This window comes from Mauremys reevesii, linkage group 7 (assembly GCF_016161935.1).
Source record: "Mauremys reevesii isolate NIE-2019 linkage group 7, ASM1616193v1, whole genome shotgun sequence".
In the NCBI taxonomy this organism is placed as follows: Eukaryota; Metazoa; Chordata; order Testudines; family Geoemydidae; genus Mauremys; species Mauremys reevesii.
In genome coordinates this window covers 52,443,782-52,462,463 of record NC_052629.1, presented here as the reverse complement: position 1 = coordinate 52,462,463, position 18,682 = coordinate 52,443,782, and the positions used below count along the sequence as shown (strand labels likewise).

Genomic DNA, 18,682 nt, shown 5'->3' with positions numbered 1-18,682 from the left:
GGGACTGTGCAGGGAATCAAGCTGAAGGTGTTTGGGGCTCAGCATGGTGGGGGTCTAGGTGCAGGGGAGGTGGGGTTCATTTGGGTGGGGGTCCAGGTGCAGGTGGTTGGGGCTCAGTGGGTGGGGGGGCTCATCGGGGTGGTACAGATGCAGGGGAGGTGGGGCTTGTCAGGGTGAGGGTTGGATGGGCCTGCTTAACAGGGGAGCCCCAGCTTCTACCAAGGGGAAGCCGTGCTACAGCTTTGCCCCGCCACCCCAGCTTCCCCCATCCCATGCCCCTTCCTCACTGCCCCATCTCCTCCCCACCCCACCCCCTTCATCCCCACTGCCTCTTTCCCCCAGCCCTCTTCTCATCCCCATCCCATGCCGCTTCCCCAATCTCCTCCCCAGGCCTGCGGGGAAACCACCACCCCCAGCACGAGCCAGAGAAGCGGAGCGGGTTGGGGCCAGGTTGCTCCACATTCTGCCGCCTGGTGATTGCAGAGTGGACTCGACCCCACTCACAGGGCAGCAGGAAGTGGAGTGACCTGACCCACTCCACTCTGATCCCCTGGCTCCTGGACTTGGGGGGTAGGGGGGGAAACCTCCCCCCCTGCACTCACCAGTGGCGCGGAGCGGGATGGGGCCCGGTTGCTCCACTTCTAGTGCAGGGCGGGCCCAACCCCTGCTGCAGTCCCCTGGGATGTAGCTCAGAGGAAGGGGTGGAGTTGGGGTGGAGCTGGGGCAGAGGAAGGGCGGGGGCTTTGGGGAAGCGGTGGAGTGGGTGCGGGGGCTTTGGGGAAGAGGCGGAGCAGGGGTGGGGGCAGCTTTCCTGGCTGGCTCAGTCAGCTGGGGGATGGCGCTGGCCGGGGCTCCTTCTGATTGTGGGCCCGGCGCCATGGTAAACCCGGTACTGTCTGCCAAGTGAGAATATTGTCTCCTTTCCTCTTGGATTTGGACATCATACCAGACATCCATGCTTTTGTAACCTCCAGATTGGATTACTCTGATGTAATGTATTTGGGCTTGCCCTGGAAGACCATTCAAAAACTTTACCTCACATGGAATGCAGGTGCTCACCTCTTTAACAATGTTTCATGCATACTGTACATTATGCCAGGAGTGTATTGACTGCATTAGTTTCCAGTATATTTCGGAGATCAGTTCAAGGTAATAATTTTAGCCTACAAAGTGCTTTAAGGTTTTGGTCAGGGTAACCTTGACGATTGCATCCCTTCGCATGGTCTTGATCAACTGTTAAGATCAGCAGATTTTCAAGCTGACATTTCCTAGATTTGTACACTAAATGGGTGAGGTTAGACTGGTGGAGGGCCCATTGGTCTAGAATTCACTTCTCCATGGTGTGAGACAAACTAAACTTAATTAGTTTTAAGGCATGTTTAAAAGGTGGTATATTTAGTCAGGGTTTTTCTGAGTGGGTACTTTAGGGATAGGCAAGAGTTGAGGTTGAGAGAGTTATTTCAGCCTTGGTGATGCATCACTAGAAGTGACTGTTGGTATGTGTTTCTGAAGTTGTTATATAGTGTGCCTGGAAAATACCCGTCTGATCCTGCTCGCGCCCATTGAAGTCATTGGGAGGTTTGCCATTGACTCCAATGGCAGTAGGACCAGGCACTATGACAAGTGCACAATATAACAATAAATGAGGCAGGCTGTGTTAGAACAGAGAACTAGGTACCAAGAGTCTTCTATTCTGTTCCAGACCTTTTCACTGAGTTCCTCTGTGGCCGTAGACAATTCAGCCTCTGTTTGACTCAGCCTATCTGTAAAATGAGTTTGATACTTAACCCGCTCAATGGATTTTGGATCAGGATCAGAGAGGTTTGTAAAACATTTTGAGATCCTTTGGTGGAGAGCTCTATATAATTAACTAGTGTATTTATAGGTGATATGTTGTTTTTCCTTTGTGAAAGAAATTTGATCATATGTTTTTCTTATTCCCTTATCCATTATTTTAAAATTTTAGAATAAATGAACATTTGGCTTGAAATGTAACAACAACTTAGCTCTGGCTGGGAAAAAAACCCATGAATGCCATAGGTGAATCTTCTGCTGTTTATTACCTATGTGATGGCAGGAGTATTAATAGTTTCATCATTTAAATTTTTAGGTACATTGAACTAATGTATCAACAACCTTTACATCACTGTATGAGACAGACAATACTTTAGTCACTGCTGAAACTTTTATGATTCATGTTGAATGGGAGATTATGACTAGAGCGTACAAGTTTTTTTAAAAAAACTATTTAGTGAGTGAGCATTCTGCATATGGCATAAAGCTAAGCACAGTAAATGATCCAAATCTCAAACAGCTTTCATATTTCTACACAAATGATTACTGAATTGCAGTGCAAACATTGATATTACAACATCTCACACTCTTTGTTTAAATTATCATCATTTCTTAAGTCCAATTTTTTTCCCAAGGCCAGACACGGCTTCTGATGCTTGTCCAGTTGTTTTTTCTACACCTTCTTGGGCAGTCTTGCAAGCCTGATCAATAGCTGAGAAAGATAGAGAAGCAGCTAACATAAAAGCAAAGTCAATACATTCAAATGTATGTTGTTTCATATTTATCATGGAATGGGGAAGTGAGAAACTGACTCAAATATCCCTATTGTTGTTACACCAAACTTTGTACTTTACACCAAATGATTCATGTTCACTACACCAGATACCAGCTGCTTACATTTTCTAAAGACGAGTTTCTCTCTGCTAGTGCAGATTGGGGTGGTGGTGGTGGGATATATATACTGGTGCTGGAACTGATGGATGTTGGGGGGCTGCCGGTTAAGAATGGTGGAGGTGCTGTCTGGATGAGTGGGTGGATGCTACTTTGTGGGATGAGAGGTGTTTTAGTGGCTACTGGAGGTATGGGTGGATGTTGGGTACTGATGAAAGGGCGAGCAGTGTTGGTCAGTGGGGTAAGAAATGTAGGGAGGTGCTTCCTCCTGGCCCCGCCCTTCCCTAGCTTGCATAAGTTCAGCAAATCACAGTTTAGTTATGCAAGGAGCTGCACACTGAGAGAGGAACAAAATCACTGGTTTCTCGCCATTTTTAAGCAGTGTTTCCCTGAAGCAGAGAATGTTGTGTATAGTGAGGGGAAGCGGGAGGAATGGGAAGCTGTAGTGGAACTGGAATGGCCAGGAAGGGGATGGCAGCAGCAAGAAGGAGTGGAGCTTCTCCTGGTGTCCCTTTAGTTCTCTTGCCTGGGTCCTAGCAGCTGCCATATTTTGGCAATTTTGCTACAACCCCACTCCCTGGGTGTCACAACCAGCAGTGTGAGAGGCCCTGCTCTAGAGGGAGAGAACACGATATTACCATTTGCTTCTGGTTTTCAAATAAGTGCACATTTAGGCTCCAAAGTTGCTAATGTTCCATCATTCTTAGAAACTGATTTAGTGACCTTTTCTGTTTTTTTCTCTGGCAATTCTCATCACCAGAAAGGAAACACAGATAGACCCCTCACAACAGCCATAGGGCTGCCAGCACCATTTAATGATTGACATCATTGCTGGATCTGCAGCTCCTTGAGCTTCCATGTAGTGGAGCTGGGCTTGGGATCATTATGGCCTCCTGCCCTTAGAGCTGGAAAAATCAAGATACACCACATGCTTACTTAGCTTCTAGGAAAGATGGACAAAGTTTTGACTGCACTACTGCCAGAACCCTCACTGTGATCAATGATGAACTTTGAACACAATACTAAATTCACTGTGAGCTATAGAACTAGAGAATCAATGAGAAATTGTAGTGAATCTGCTAGTAAATACACAAAGAGACAAGGTGGAAGAGGTGATATCTTCTATTGGAACAACTTCTGCTGGTGAGAGAGACAAGCTTTCGAGCTTACCAGGGGCGGCTCTAGGATTTCCGCCGCCCCAAGCAGGGCAGCACGCCGCGGGGGGTGCTCTGGCGGTCGCTGGTCCCGCGGCTCCGGTGGACCTCCCGCAGGCATGCCTGCGGATGCTCCACCAGAGCCGCGGGACCAGCGGCCTCTCCGCAGGCACGTCTGCGGGAGGTCCACCAGCGCCGCGGTACCAGCGGACCTTCCGCAGGCATGTCTGCGGGAGGTCCGCCGGAGCTGCCTGCCACCCTCCCGCAGGACGTCGCCCCAAGCGCGCGCTTGGCGCGCTGGGGTCTGGAGCCGGCCCTGGAGCTTACACAGAGCTCTTCTTCAGGTCTCTCTCACTAACAGAAGTTGGCCCCACCTTGTCTCTCTAATATCCCGGGACTGGCCTGGCTACAACAAGAGTAAATACATATACAAACCCTGAAATCCTTACCCACATTTTAGTAAATCCTTTTGTAAAGTCAAACTCGCACTAAAATCAATGGGAGCTTTGCCCGAGAAAGCACCAAGTGAAAACCGAGTAAGAACATTAGGATTTGGCCCTGAGTACATTGTATTTTTTTTTTTAAAGATGGCTTTGTCTTTTGCTAGCTTTCCCGTCATACCCAGTTTTGCCCTCATTGAACGTAATATCATTTCTCATACCTTTCTGACCTGCATCTGTAGCCTGGTTCACTACCTGCTGTGCAGACTTTCCCAGCGCATTTGCTGTAATTAGGAAAAACAATGCATTTAATCTGTTAAAGATTACGTTCTCCTCTTCTCTCTTCCCATACGCTCCACAGCACAGCCCATGAAGTGCTTATGACCATTGGCTCTGCTGCATGTTTAACAGGCTGTAGACCAGGGGTAGGAAACCTATGGCACAAGTGCCGAAGGCAGCACACGAGCTGATTTTCAGCGGCACTCGCACTGCCTGGGTCCTGGTCGCCAGTCTGGGCGGCTCTGCATTTTAATTTAATTTTAAATGAAGCTTTTTAAACATTTTAAAACCCTTATTTACTTTACATACAACAATAGTTTAGTTATATATTATAGACTTGTAGAAAGAAACCTTCTACAAACATTAAAATGTATTGCTGGCACGTGAAATCTTAAATTAGAGTGAATAAATGAAGACTCGGCACACCACTTCTGAAAGGTTAACGACCCCTGCTGTAGACCATGGTGGGAGTATATCAGAAGATTATTAATAGAGAATAGGCTGAGGCTATGCAGATTGCTGATGGGTATCTGTATGAGGTACATAAGCTGTCTGGCATGCTGCCAGCGAAGTGCGCTATGCTATTATATAGCAATCACAGTGTTCTGGGCATGTTAGTGATAGATAAGACGACAAAATGTAGGAAGAGAGAGAGAGAGAGAGAGAGAATGATGTGATTAGCAGTGGCGTTTAGCTGCGTATTGCTAATTCCATGATGCTGGTTTTTTATTTATGTATTTCCTTTTCTTGTTTTGAAGATGTTTTGTCATCTGGGTTGTTAACATTTACTTCCTAATCTCTTCTGAGCTGAACATCTATACATACAGCAATAGAAATCTCCTGCTGAAGTGCCCTGCACCTCTGTCTGATCCACACTGATTTGGAGTTAAATTGTATTGAAAAATTCTGGTCAGTGTATCATGATTAAGGCTATGTTTTAGTCCTGGGTATTTTTAAGTAAAAGTCATGGACAGGTCATGGGCAGTAAACAAATATTCACAGCCCGTGACCTGTCCATGACTTTTACTATGTATCCCTAACTAAAACTTGGGGCGGGCTCAGTAGGGATGGCCTGGGGCGGGACCACCAGGGGTGCTCGGCGGGGGTGACCTGGGAGGGCACTGCGAGTGCTTGGGGCGCTGCAGGTGCTTTTGGGGAAGTGTTGTGGCCCAGGGGGCGGCTTGGGGGGTGGGAGGGGCCGAGGGTTGGCAGGGCTGGGGCAGGTTCCCTACCTGACTCCTGGGAAATGGTGACCTCCAGCTCCTAGCTCCATGTGCTGCCTCCGCTCCACCTCAAGCCCAGGTTCTGCAGCTCCCATTGGTGCCTACGGGCGGAGGCAGCATGTGGAGCTAGGAGCTGAGAGAGGGGAGTTCCTGTCGCCCTCCTGGGGAGACCCTCCCCAGGTAATCCAATTTTCAGTCATCTGCACATTTGGTTTAACATAGATAGATGGAGTAAGGAAAGAAGGATGAGAGTAAATGCAAGAGAAGGTGTTTATACCCTGAAGGACAACTTCAGTTTATATACCCTGTTTCTGTACCTGTTTTCAGGCCATAAAAGGAATATCACATATATTAAGAAAGAAACTGAGCATCACAGCCTGGATTTTAGAATGAATTTGGAAGTAATATTTGAACAATGGCTTAAACTGATGCTGTTTAACTGGATTGCTAGCAACTGAGCAGTTAAAGAGGTTGGGATATGTTAATTTTACACATTTTTGAGTGTGGTTAGAGCAGCATCTGAAATGAGATGTTCAAAATCAGCATCTCTGGAAACTGGACTCCCCAAGTATGGAAATATAAAACCTGTAGATACCAAAATAAACTGGGTTTTGTTTGTATATTAAAATTTGTCCACAGCTGTGCAAACACTTACAGATATGCTTAACTTTAAGCACGAGAATAATTCCTTTATAGTTAGTAGGATTACTCACATGCTTAAACTACATACGTAAGTATTTGCAGGATTAGAGCCTTGGATTGTATCCAACAGTGCTGTCTCTACCTGCTGAAGATCTGCTCTGGGCTAAGGAGGTCATGTGACCTCATGACAAACTGTAGAAGCTTCAGCAGAGGGTAAATAAATCTACAGCAAACATATTTTAAGGGGTATAAGCAGCCATATATAGACTGGATATATTAATTTACAAAGAAAATTGTTCTATGCTAAGTTGAAATATAAACTTCTGATGCACAATAATAGTCATAATATAGTTATAGTTATTGCAATACATCAAACATCCCCTATGATAAAAAGTATAAAGGTTTTTGCTTAAAGCTAGAGAAATCTGAAAGCTCATAGTAGAGAGTAAAACCAAAGTATTATATTATATTTATTATAAATAGTCTATATTTTTAGTCAGTATAAATACTAAAATTGATTTCTGCAAAGCATTGTTATTCACTCCAGGTTGCAAACACACCCACCACAGGTTAAATCTAATTTCTTCAACAGAGGTCAGTTTAGAGAACAGTGTATGAAAAAAGGTTACACTGCTCATAGGCAGTAACTATTTAAAAAAAAACAAGAAAAATGAAGTATTTGTAACGGTTCAGAATAAAAAGTAATTAGTTGCTTGCAAAATATGAAGTTTTAAAATAAGTTGTTATTCAACAGGCATAAAGACTGAGCCATCTTCTTAAAACCCTATCCTGCAGTAAATTCCATGCTGGTGAGGGGGGCTGTCCACATGGAGCTCATTCCAGGGTCGGGTTCTTAATCCTGAAGGTGGTGTTCTCCAAATCATGGCTAAGGCTCTTTAACAGGGAAGCTTGTCTAACTAGAGCCCATGGTTCTGATTCTGTTTTCACTGAAGTCAGTGGCAAAACCACTGCTTCAGGACCAAACCCTAAGTTCCAGTTATTTTGTCTGAACAGAAGACACTAGTCTCCCATGCTGTCAGTATGAGTTAATATAATATATAGAGATATACACCTATCTCATAGAGCTGGAAGGGACCCTGCCCTTCACTAGCAGGACCAAGTACTGATTTTGCCCCAGATCCCTAAGTGGCTCCCTCAAGGATTGAACTCACAACCCGGGTTTAGCAGGCTAATGCTCTAACCACTGAGCTATCCCTCCTCCCTGCTTCTTCTAAGCAGTAAAATCAGTATTTTTTCCCTTTAGAAGTAGTAAAAAAATCAATATCAAATAATAATGGATATTGATTGGCTAATCCCATATATAAAGTGCTTGGATTCTCACTGTACTATCAAATAAAACACCAAAATATTATGTTGTTTTTGAGATTATGAGATTGACAAAATTACAAAAACAGATCTAGGCCCATATTCTGCTCTCATTTACACCAGTTTAAATCCAAAGTAATTCTACTGAAGTCAGTGGAGTAACTCTAGATTTAGACTGGTGTAAGTGAGAGCAGAAACTAGCCCTTGGTTTTTTCAGAACAACAGACATAGAAATTATATTTAATGTTTCTTACCAGCATCCTGGACCTCCCCTTCTGCGTGTTGTTTAAAACCTTGGAAGCCCTTACCAGACATGGTTGCTTTTAAAAGCTTTTAAAATCTTCTGCTTCAGTTTAAAAAAGTGAAGCAATTTGCTATACACTATGCCAGGGTTGTTCTAACTTGTGCTGATTTTATACATGTGCCAAGGCTCCTCCAGATGCCCACTGGGCAAATTGTTTCAATGGGTGGAGCTGCTGGACGTCTTAGAGTTTGAGTCTAATGAATGAGAGCTGACAGTGTGCAGTAAAATTGTGAATTATTTACTTTTCCCAAAGGGAGGGTGTGTCCATCTAGGGTTTTTACAACAGAAGAATTAATTCTTTCATCACCTTTTTTTTATATATATATATAAAAATTTCTAAACAAAATATTTGAACTTTCTCAGCAAAACATAAAAGTGCAATGGAAGGACATTGAAAATTACTGAAGTAAGCTTTAGAATGGATTTTTGGAAGGCTAGGTTTTTATTCCAACGGGTCTCTTTTTTCCCCTTATTTTCTTTTTTTCTTTCATGCTGTAGGTGCTGTGGTTAACTTCTACCTGTTGGAAGTAGGCTAAAAACACAAAGAAAATGTCCTTATAAGTGATGTTACAGTTTGAAGCACTTTGTTACCTTAGCCCCATATTTGGCTGTTATAAATCCCTTGGAATATCCTTAAAAGATGAGAGTTCTAATGGACATAGGCCCTAAAGTGAACCTAACAATCTGGTTGTATGTCTAGCTGGATTTCAAAGGTAGAGTTTGTGTCTCCCAAATATCCTCCAGATGCCTGTGGTTCTTTGAGTGCTGGTCCCTATGTGTATTCCACTGTGGATGTGAGTGTATGCTCCATACTCCTAGAATCGGAGAATTCTTACGAGCAGCAGCCATTGGTCCACATGTGCACCCTTGCCTTTCTTGTGCTTCCAACGAAGGTATAAAGGGTGGAACGAACTGACTGCTTCTCCAGTTCCTTCTTACTGCCACGTGGCCTGGGTTAGATCCTCCAGTGTACAGAGCTTTCCTTCGATTTCTTCAATCTGTAAATATTTCAAAGTTTGCCTTGGTGCCTTTTGTAAATAGTTCTGTATAGTTAGTAAGTTTTTAATAGTTTTATAATTTTTAGCAGAGTTTTCTAGTTAGATAGATTCCCTGCCTTGGGGAAACACCTCACCCCCGTACCTCTACAGGTTTTGGACTATGCCCAGAACTCCAGGCTTCAAAAAACTGTGTTTCCTGCTCTTTCTCAGTCAGTGACAACCACCATAACAGTTTATACTGTCTCAAGGAGGCACATGTTGTGGCTAGGTGTAATATCTGCCATTCTTTCCCTGGCCATACCTATGAGTATGGTTAAGATTTTTTGTCACCGTTATTTTTAGTAAAAGTCACTGCCAGATTGCATACAATCAACAAAAATTAATGGGAGCTGTTATGTGTTCATGACTTTTACTAAAAATAACAGGGGAGAAAAGGCTGGGGAGGGAGGAATGACAGCTGAAGCCTGATGGTGGGGACAGACAGTCCCAGCCCCACCGCCAATGGAGGGGAGCACAATCCGGCTCCAGCCCCTGCTTCAGCCACAGGAAGGGGAGGACACACAGCCCAGGCTTCAGCTCTGACCAAAGTCACAGGGCAGGGGCACGCAGCAGTGGCTCTGGCACCAGCCAAAATTGTGGGGGCGCAAAGCCTTGGCTCCGGCTGCAGGGGAATCCATACCCAAAGACCTCCCATCAGGAAGGCAGAGAATGCTCGCACAAGCAGAAGAGCAGGTCTTCCCTTGAAGTCTGCATCTGAAGCAACTCTGCCTAACTCAAGCAAATCTGACCATTCAACCTCTAAAGGCTTAGTATGCCCTAAATCCCAGGGCCACAACTCTAAAGTCCATAAATCCAGGGTTCTACCAGTACCAGACCCCATATAAGCGACATCCACTCCACTGGTAACATACAAGTCAAAAAGTCGAGATCCATTGGTTCTGGCACAATCCGAGCTTTTACTGCCAATGGTACCATCACTGTCTCATACTCTGGCCACATGGAACCCTCTTCCTACTCCTGCCCCATCAGACCCCTTGCACTCCAGGAAGGTGAAAGACTAATAGTGCACCAGAGGATGTCTTTACTCTTCCCAAGCCCTAGTTTCATCATCAGGGACCTTCTTCCACTAGGGAGACTGTGACTCCACCGAGTGATTACTTTTGATAGAAACCTATCCCCTCTTCTATCTGTTGGTTATGCCTTTCCTCTGTCTGAACCATCACTGTTGCCATTGATCTGGACCCTTTCTTCTTTTACTTGATAGGATCCAAATTGCCAGAGGACTCATTGTCTCCTCCTCTGCAAAAACGTTAATTCAGACAGGAGATCCAGAGCCTCCTGGTACCAACCTCTGCCTCTGGACCGCTGATATCCCATGCCATGGGGACCTCCACAACATCGTTCTGATGTGCCAGATATACAGAACCTATGCAATTTGCCAGGGAACAGCCTCTAAGGGAACAGCCAGAGCCTCCTGACTCCATGCAAGAGGAGGAATGCTAAACAGTTCCACTGGTACCAACAAGACTCACAAAGGCGTCACCATGGCAACTCTGTCCCCTCCAGATCATAAACAGCTTCAGGATTTATTGTGAAGTGTGGCAGAGGAACTCCATTTCTCCCTACAGGAGGTACAGGATCCTTGACACGTACTCCTGGATATCCTACAAACCACTGGCTTCAATCAAATAGCACTTCCAGTTAATGAAGCTATTCTGGAACCTGCTAAAGCAGTCTGCCATACAGCAGCCACATATACCCTAATACCTAAGAGGGCAGAGAAACCCTGTTTTGTTCCAGCTAAGAGAGTAGACTTTCTCTTTACACACCCTGCACTGAACTCTCTGGTTGACCAGACTGCCATGGAGTGATCTAGACAACAGTATCTTAAATCCAGTCCTTCTGACAAGGAGACTAAATGTGTAGACTTCATGGGAAGAAAGGTTTTCACGTCTACTAGCCTTCAATTTCCTATACCAAAATATTAAGCACTGTTGACTAAGTACGACTACCTCAATGATTCCAAATTAATAAATTGTGTAGACATTCACTTGAAGGCTCTTATTGAAGAGGGTAAGCTAGTGGCCAGAACCTCACTCCAATCAGTGATTGATGCATCAGATGCATCATCCTGATTGATGGCAATGGCCATTGTGATGTGCTCTGAGTCATGATTGCACTCCTCAGGGTTTCCCAGTGAGGTCCAAAACACCATGGAGGACCTACCCTTTGATGAAACCCATCTTTTCAATGAAAAGATGGATGAGTCCTTACATACTTTAAAGGGCTCCAGGGCCACCCACCACTCCCTGGGAGTATATACATCTGCCCCAAAAAGGAAGTATCACAGGCAACCTTACTAACCTAGACCAGCATCTGAACAGTTTTTTCACCATCAGTCTTATGACGCTCCTTGTAAGAGACAAAGAGTACAGAAATCTCTTTTCCCTGCACCTGCCATGTCTACAGCATTATCTCAATCCTGTTTCCTTGCAAAAAGATGTTTTTGATGGGAGTTTGAGAGCTGAAAACTGTTTATGATGACACCACTACCCAATCCCACATACCCTTACAAAGGTCATGTAGCATTCTTTTTCCACAACTGGAGTGCCATACAAACAGACAGGTGGGTATTAGATATCATCCATAACGGCTATGATATCACGTTTACATATCTACCTCCTCCAAAATGCCTATCCCTGTCCCTCTTCAGGGACCATCATGAGGGGATTCTCAGGCAGGAAGTGGAATCCCTCTTCCAGGGAGGAGCAATAGAGCGCATACCTTTTCAACACCAAGGGAAAGGTTTTTACTCTGTGTACTTCCAAGTTCCCAAAATGATGGGAGGTTGGAGACCTATCTTCAATCTCTGAAATCTTAACTCTTATATGTTTAAGCTGAGATTTTGTATGGTCATTCTGGTATCAATAATCCTATTAATAATAGAAAAAGACATGCTTTACAGTTCTTTGATATGAAGGACACTTTCACATGGATATTTACCTTGACCACAGGCCTTTTATCAAATTCATTGTGGGCCCTGACCACTTTCAATACAGGGTACTCCCATTCGGTCTCACTTCTGCCCCCCGGGTCTCTACCAAGACCTTTGTAGTAGTAGGGTCTCATTTCAGACAGAACAGTTTCACTGTTTTCCCCGTCTTGACTATCTGGAAAAGTCTCTCCTCACTCCGATGCAGACTATATGCTTCATAAGTTGTAAACAGCATCTTCACTCAGTGGGGAACCCGCAACCAGGATCTGTTCTTTTCCCAAACGAACATCAAAAGCAACATATACTGCTTCAGAGTAGCTCTCAGACTACATTCTCAGGGAGATTCTTTGCTCCCCTGTTCAGAGCAGCTGAGCTATGCCTTTCCTCCCTTACTGCTCCTACCTCAGGTCCTATGGAAAATTCACTGGGACAGGGCACATGTCATCCTCATCACTGCCAACTGGCCCATACAGTTTTGGTGCCCAAATCTCCTATGACTGCCATCTGAACCTCCGATCAACATCCAGTACATCCCTGAGCTCTTGAGCCAGTAGAAGGGCAAGATCAAGCATCCCATCCTTGGAGCGTTTCACCTCATGACTTGGTTTTTGGATGGGCATCAACATTAGAACATTCCTGCTCTGAAGCCATACAAACCATCCTTAATAATAGCAGAAAACATTCTACTAGGAAATGCTATTCAGCCAAGTGGAAGTGTTTTTCCATCTGGGCACAGCAGAAAAATGCATCTCTTGTGTCAGCAGATAGTCCAAAATGTGAGGAAATATCTTCTTTCTCTCAAAACAGCTGGGCTTTCTGAGTTCTACACAAGTCCACCTGACAGCAATCAGTGTGTGCCATCCACCATCAGATGATTATTCAGTTTTCAGTCACCCGTTGACTAGCAGATTCTCAACGGGCTTAATCAGAACTTTCCCACCTGTAAGGAAACCAACTCCTCATTGGGACTTAAACCTTGTATTTTTAGCACTCACTAATCCTCCCTTTGAACCATTAGCTACATGTTCCATGTCTCACATATAAATGAAAGTTGCAATCCTTGTGGCCATCACCTCAGCCAGATGTGTGCCTGAGTTGGGAGCTCTAAAGGCAGAACTGCCATATGCTATATTCCATAAAAAAACAAAGTCTCTTTACAATTACATCCAAAATACTCCAAAGTAGTTTCAGAATTTCACATGAATCAATCAATTCACTTACCTGTATTTTTTCTGAAACCGCATGCTTCTGAAGAAGAGACACTTCACTCCCTCAATGTATGTCACACTCATGCCTTCTACTTGCAAGAGAGAAAACTTATGTTTGCGAGACATTATGCTCTGTTGCAGAACTCCACTGACTCTTCCTTTAGGACAGTGGTTCTCCAGATGCCTCTGCCATCTGCATCCTCGCACCCACTTGAGTACTGCTTGCCAGTCATCCACAATGGAATGCACATAGGAATGCATATAGGAGTCAGCACCTGAAGAAAAAAAAGGAGGTTACTTACCTTATTTTAACTGGATGTTACTACCCACCCTCCTTCCCCTCTGCTTTGGATCTTTACTAGATTGTGGTAAAAAAGGAACTGGAAAGTGGGTGAATCTGCTCCACCCTTTATGCCATCAGTTGGAAGCATGAGGAAGGCAAGGATACATGCATGGACCAATGGACACTGTGTGTCCAGAATTGGAGAATTCTTGCAAGCAGAGTACAGATAGGGACCACACATCTCAAAGAACCTCCAGTTACTATAAGTTAAGTAACCTCCTCTTCATGGTTTATTTAAGGCTTTGTCTACACTGGAAGATGGTCGCCAGTATAACTAGCTATACAGTCCTAGTGTAGACTCAATTTATATTGGCAAAAGGGTGTTTTGGTGGTATAGATTATACCCGTTCTCTGAATGAAAAAAGCTATACTGTTAAAAGTATTTTTTCTGATATAACTGCATCTAGACTAGGGCTTTTGCTGATATAGAAATGTCATAGAAAAAATCCACACCTCCAGTTGACATTACTATATGGGTAAAAGTTTCTAGTGTAGACCTGGCCTTAGTCTCCTGTGTTTTATGGCTTTCTGTTAGCCTTTAAAGTTTTTGTTCCACCACTAATCCTGTGTGCAGAGAACATTTATCCATATAAATTACTATTTTCTTGGAAGAGTCAGGTATTAGTGGTCCATTTAGCAGTGTGGAATGTGGGATCATCTTTATCACCAGAGAGTACTTTGCAGTTCACAAAACGCTTTGGTCTAGATTTTGATACCTTGATTAGCACCTTACTCTAAGAGTAGTCCCACTTCGATGAGTGCGTTCAATGGCAGAGTAAGGTTAGTACTCAAGATGATTAAGGGTTTCAGAATTAGGCCCATAATGAAGATCCGTCTCCTTTTCAGTTTCCTTCAGCCTATTTGGTCATTTCAAAGAACTGTTTTGAACTTGTGAACTCTTGGCACCACTCATTTTCATTTCAAACAGCAGCCATCCTTTCTCCCAGTCAAGGCTATTAGCATTTTAATTATTTTCTCCCCAGGAAGTTTTTCTAGTTTCTGGCTGATTTTCTTTTTCTCAATGATTTAGTTATTTGGATTTTTACATACTACAATAAACGAGTACACATTGAATGCTCTGGGTCCCTTGATAATCTTTTAAAAAATAAATAATAATAAAAAAACAGAACCATCAGGTACCATGATCAAATCAAATAATCCAGCAACAACATAGACATAACAACAAGTAATCAGCCTCCTTGTGCAATCCCCAGTAGAGTCTCACACTACCACTGCCCAGCTCTCATCTCCTGGGCAAGGGAGAAAAGTGGGGCCATGCGGTTGACCCCAGAGGCTAACAAACTCACATTGTTATAGACCTGGGTGGGAAATAAGTTTTAAAGGGTTGGAGCCCTAATGGAGAAACCCTGCAAGTTGCTCCCTCTTTCTCATAGGAATGGGGCTTCAGCTCAGGTGCCTTAGGTGACTTGAGCTGTGGCAGTATGGTCTCTCATGGGTAGGTCCCAGGCTATTTAAGGGTACGTCTAGACTACGAAATTAGGTCGAATTTATAGAAGTCGATTTTTTAAGTGCATTAAGTCAGCACAGTGCATCCATAGTACCGAGGCCAGCATCGACTTTCAGAGCGTTGCACTGTGGGTAGCTATCCCACAGTTCCCACCGTCTCCACCGCCCATTGGAATTCTGGGTTGAGCTCTGAATGCCTGATGGGGCAAAAACATTGTTGCGGGTGGTTTTGGGTACATGTTGTCAGTCGCGCCTCCCTCCATGAAAGCAACGGCAGACAATCGTTTTGCGCTTTTTTTTCCATGTGAACACCATACTGCTTTCAGCAGACGGTGCAGTAGGACTGCTAGCCATCGTCATCGAACGACCGCTTCCGCTGCACCTCTGCTCTCCTGCTCTGGCCGCAGACAGTGCAATAGGTTGGGAAATCTGGCATTCCAACCACTGTGTCCGCTGCCACTCTGCTTTCCTGATCTGGCCGCAGACGGTTGCAATAGGTCAAAAAAACTGGTCTTCCGACCACATGCATTATCCTGCAGTATATGCAGAACCAGAACCTGCAAAAGCAGGCGAGGAGGCGACGGCAGCGCAGTGACAAGAGCAGGGCCGGTGCAAGGAAGTTTCGCACCCTAGGTGAAACTTCCACCTTGTGCCACTTCCCCCAGCTAACCCCACCCACCTCCCGCCCGTGGCAGCTAACCACGCCCATCCGCCCCTCCCACCTGAAGAGGCTCCCCCCCACCCCGCACGGCAACTAACCCTACTCGCTGTGGCAGCTAACCCCCACCCCCACCCAAGGAGCCCCCTCACAGCAGCTACCCCCTTGAAAGCCCCCTTCCACGGCAGCTAACCCGGGCCGGGAGCCCCCACCCCGCAGAAGCTAACACTGCCTCCCCCCACGGCAGCTAACCCCACCCAGAGAGCCCCACGGAAGTTACCTCGCCCCCTCCACAGCAGCTAACACAGCCCAGGAGCACCCCGCGGAAGCTAATGCCACCCGGGAAGCCCCCCCCAGTTCTCCTCTGCTGAGCACGCTGGCGCTGCTCTAATTCTCCTCCCCTCCCAGGCTTGTGGAGCTGATTGGAGGAGACTTAGAGCAGGGGCTGTGTGCTCAGCAGAGGAGGCAGAGTGGAGATGATCTGGGGCAGGGAGCAGTTCCCCTGTGCGCCCCACACTGTTACTGCGGGCGGCCCTCCCGCCCCGCCGCCCCAGCTTACCTCCACTCCACCTCCTCACCTGAGCGGGCTTTTAGGCGCCACCTAGTTTGCCTAAATAGTTGCACCAGCCCTGGACGAGAGTGATGAGGACATGGACACAGACTTCTCTCAAAGCATGGGCCCTGGCAATTTGGACATCATGGTGGTAATGAGGCAGGTTCATGCCGTGGAATGCCGACTCTGGGCCCGGGAAACAAGCACAGACTGGTGGGACGGCATAGCGTTGCAGGTCTGGGATGATTCCCAGTGGCTGCGAAACTTTTGCATGCGTAAGGGCACTTTCATAGAACTTTGTGATTTGCTTTCCCCTGCCCTGAAGCACAAGAATGCCAAGATAAAAGCAGCCCTCACAGTTGAGACGCGAGTGGCAATAGCCCTCTGGAAGCTTGCAACACCAGACAGCTACCGGTCAGTCAGGAATAAATTTGGAGTGGGCAAATCTACTGTGGGGGCTGCCGTGATCCAAGTAGCCAACGCAATCACTGAGCTGCTGCTACCGAGGGTAGTGACTCTGGGAAATGTGCAGGTCATAGTGGGTGGCTTTGCTGCAATGGGATTCCCTAACTGTTGTGGGGCAAGAGATGGAATGCATTACCCTATCTTGGGACCGGACCTACAAGGCAGCCAGTATATAAACCACAAGGGGTACTTTTCAATGGTGCTGCACGCAGTGGTGGATTACAAGGGACGTTTCACCAACATCAACGTGGGATGGCCAGGAAAGATACATGACGCTCGCATCTTCAGGAACTCTGGTCTGGCTGAACAGCTGCAGCAAGGGACTTACTTTCCAGACCAGAAAATAACTATTGGGTATGTTGAAATGCCTATAGTTCTTCTTCGAGAGCTTGCTCATATCGATTCCAATTAGGTGTGCGCGCGCCGCGAGCACAGTTGTCGGAAGATTTTTACCGTAGCAACACTCGGTGGTCGGCTGAGGTGCCCCCTGGAGTGGTGCCCTTATGACGCCAGATATATGCCCCTGCCAACCCAGCACTTCCTCAGTTCCTTCTTATCGCCCGTGATGGTCATTGGAGCTGTGGAGCGTGGCATAGCTGATTTCCACTTCCCTAGCTCTTTGCTCATTTATACCTATAGATAGTTGTTATAGTGTAGTAGTTAGTAGTTTCTTGTTGTAGTTAATAGTAGTTTTTGTAGTTAGTGTATATAGTAATTGGATGTAAAGGGCTCCTCCCCTTCCCTCCTTCCCTAGGCCCATGCCTAGGTCTCCGAGTTTCAAACCCTGCTCGACCTGCCTCAAGCTGATGCCTACGGGAGACCCCCGCGACTCCTGTCTGAAGTGCCTGGGGGAATCCCATCAATTGGATAAGTGCCGCATTTGTAAGGCATTCAAGCCTCAGACAAAAAAGGAGCGGGAGGTCTGGCAAGACCCTATGCAGCTCCTGCAAAGCAAGGGAGAGCCATGGGTCAGAGTTAGGGAAACTAGGGCTACACCTGCCACAGGATGGGAAGAGGGGTCTCTGGGAAGCACTGGTGAGACCCCCAAACACACCTCCTGGCTTCTCTCATTCACATCCCACTGCAGGTAATTAGCAAGACTTCATGGCAGGATGACAGCTGGCTCTTCAATCCATGGTCCTTCTCCATGCCCAAGGTGAAGATAGCATGCAGGGCAGCTCAAAGGAGGTGGGTCTCCCGCTCTGGCTCCAGGGCAGGTGTCATGGTGCTGGCAAGAGAGAGGAGCCAGTATTAGACTGTGCAGTGTGGGGGTGGGACTGTCACCAACATGGACGTGAAACTGCAGGGAAATAGGCACAGGCTGGCGAGAATGGAAACTGAGGCACAGAGCCAGGGACAGACAGTGGCAGGGTAGGAATAGTGCCCATTCCCTGGACCCTGCTGCCCCTCCTGTATCTGATCCTGGGAGTGAGTCTCTCCCCAAAGCCACTGCAATGTTACTAGAGTGAAAAGAACAGCCCAACCAGGAGAGAGTGAATTTTCCTACCACCTCTGTCAGAGGAGCCACTCTTGGGAGGTGACCTGGGAATGGGAGGGGCAGTGACTCCCAGCACGGGGCCTGAGCAGCACCGTGGTTAGGAGAACCAGGTGGGAGGGTCTTGGTACCCGAGGTTGCCCACAGCAATCAAGGAGTTAGCGAGGATGGCGCCGGATGGAGAGTTATCAGGCAGTTCCTCAATGAGCTCCTGTGAGACCCAAAGGAGTGTGTGAGATTTGGGCCTCACTGACACTTCCCAGTGAGGAGATTACACAGCCAGTGCCCCACACAGCCAGCAGGATCCCCCCACCTGCCTCCCACTCTTCCAATTTCTGCCTACTAGTGACCAATCTCAGAATTTCTCCTGTCTCTTCTCCCCAATCTTCAGCCCCAGCAATCCCTGCCCTCAGCTGCCCATCCAGCACCAGCCATCCATTGATCCAG

At 46.3% G+C, this 18,682-nt stretch overlaps 1 protein-coding gene across 2 annotated transcripts; it reads right to left on the bottom strand.

The window, feature by feature from the left end:
• Positions 1-2,051: 2,051 nt before the first annotated feature.
• Positions 2,052-17,422, bottom strand: ADIRF (adipogenesis regulatory factor). Of its 2 annotated transcripts, XM_039546016.1 has the most exons (4): positions 17,374-17,422; positions 13,268-13,529; positions 4,501-4,563; positions 2,441-2,506 (listed from the first exon to the last, which is right to left on the bottom strand). In XM_039546016.1, the coding sequence occupies exons 2-4, from the start codon at positions 13,513-13,515 to the stop codon at positions 2,500-2,502; spliced, it is 318 nt and encodes a 105-aa protein (XP_039401950.1). In that variant the 5' UTR covers positions 13,516-13,529; positions 17,374-17,422; the 3' UTR covers positions 2,441-2,499. The 2 variants fall into 2 exon arrangements, with proteins under 2 accessions (XP_039401951.1, XP_039401950.1); XM_039546017.1 differs by lacking the exons at positions 13,268-13,529; positions 17,374-17,422 and adding an exon at positions 8,004-8,360 and having other exon boundaries at positions 2,052-2,506.
• Positions 17,423-18,682: the final 1,260 nt, after the last annotated feature.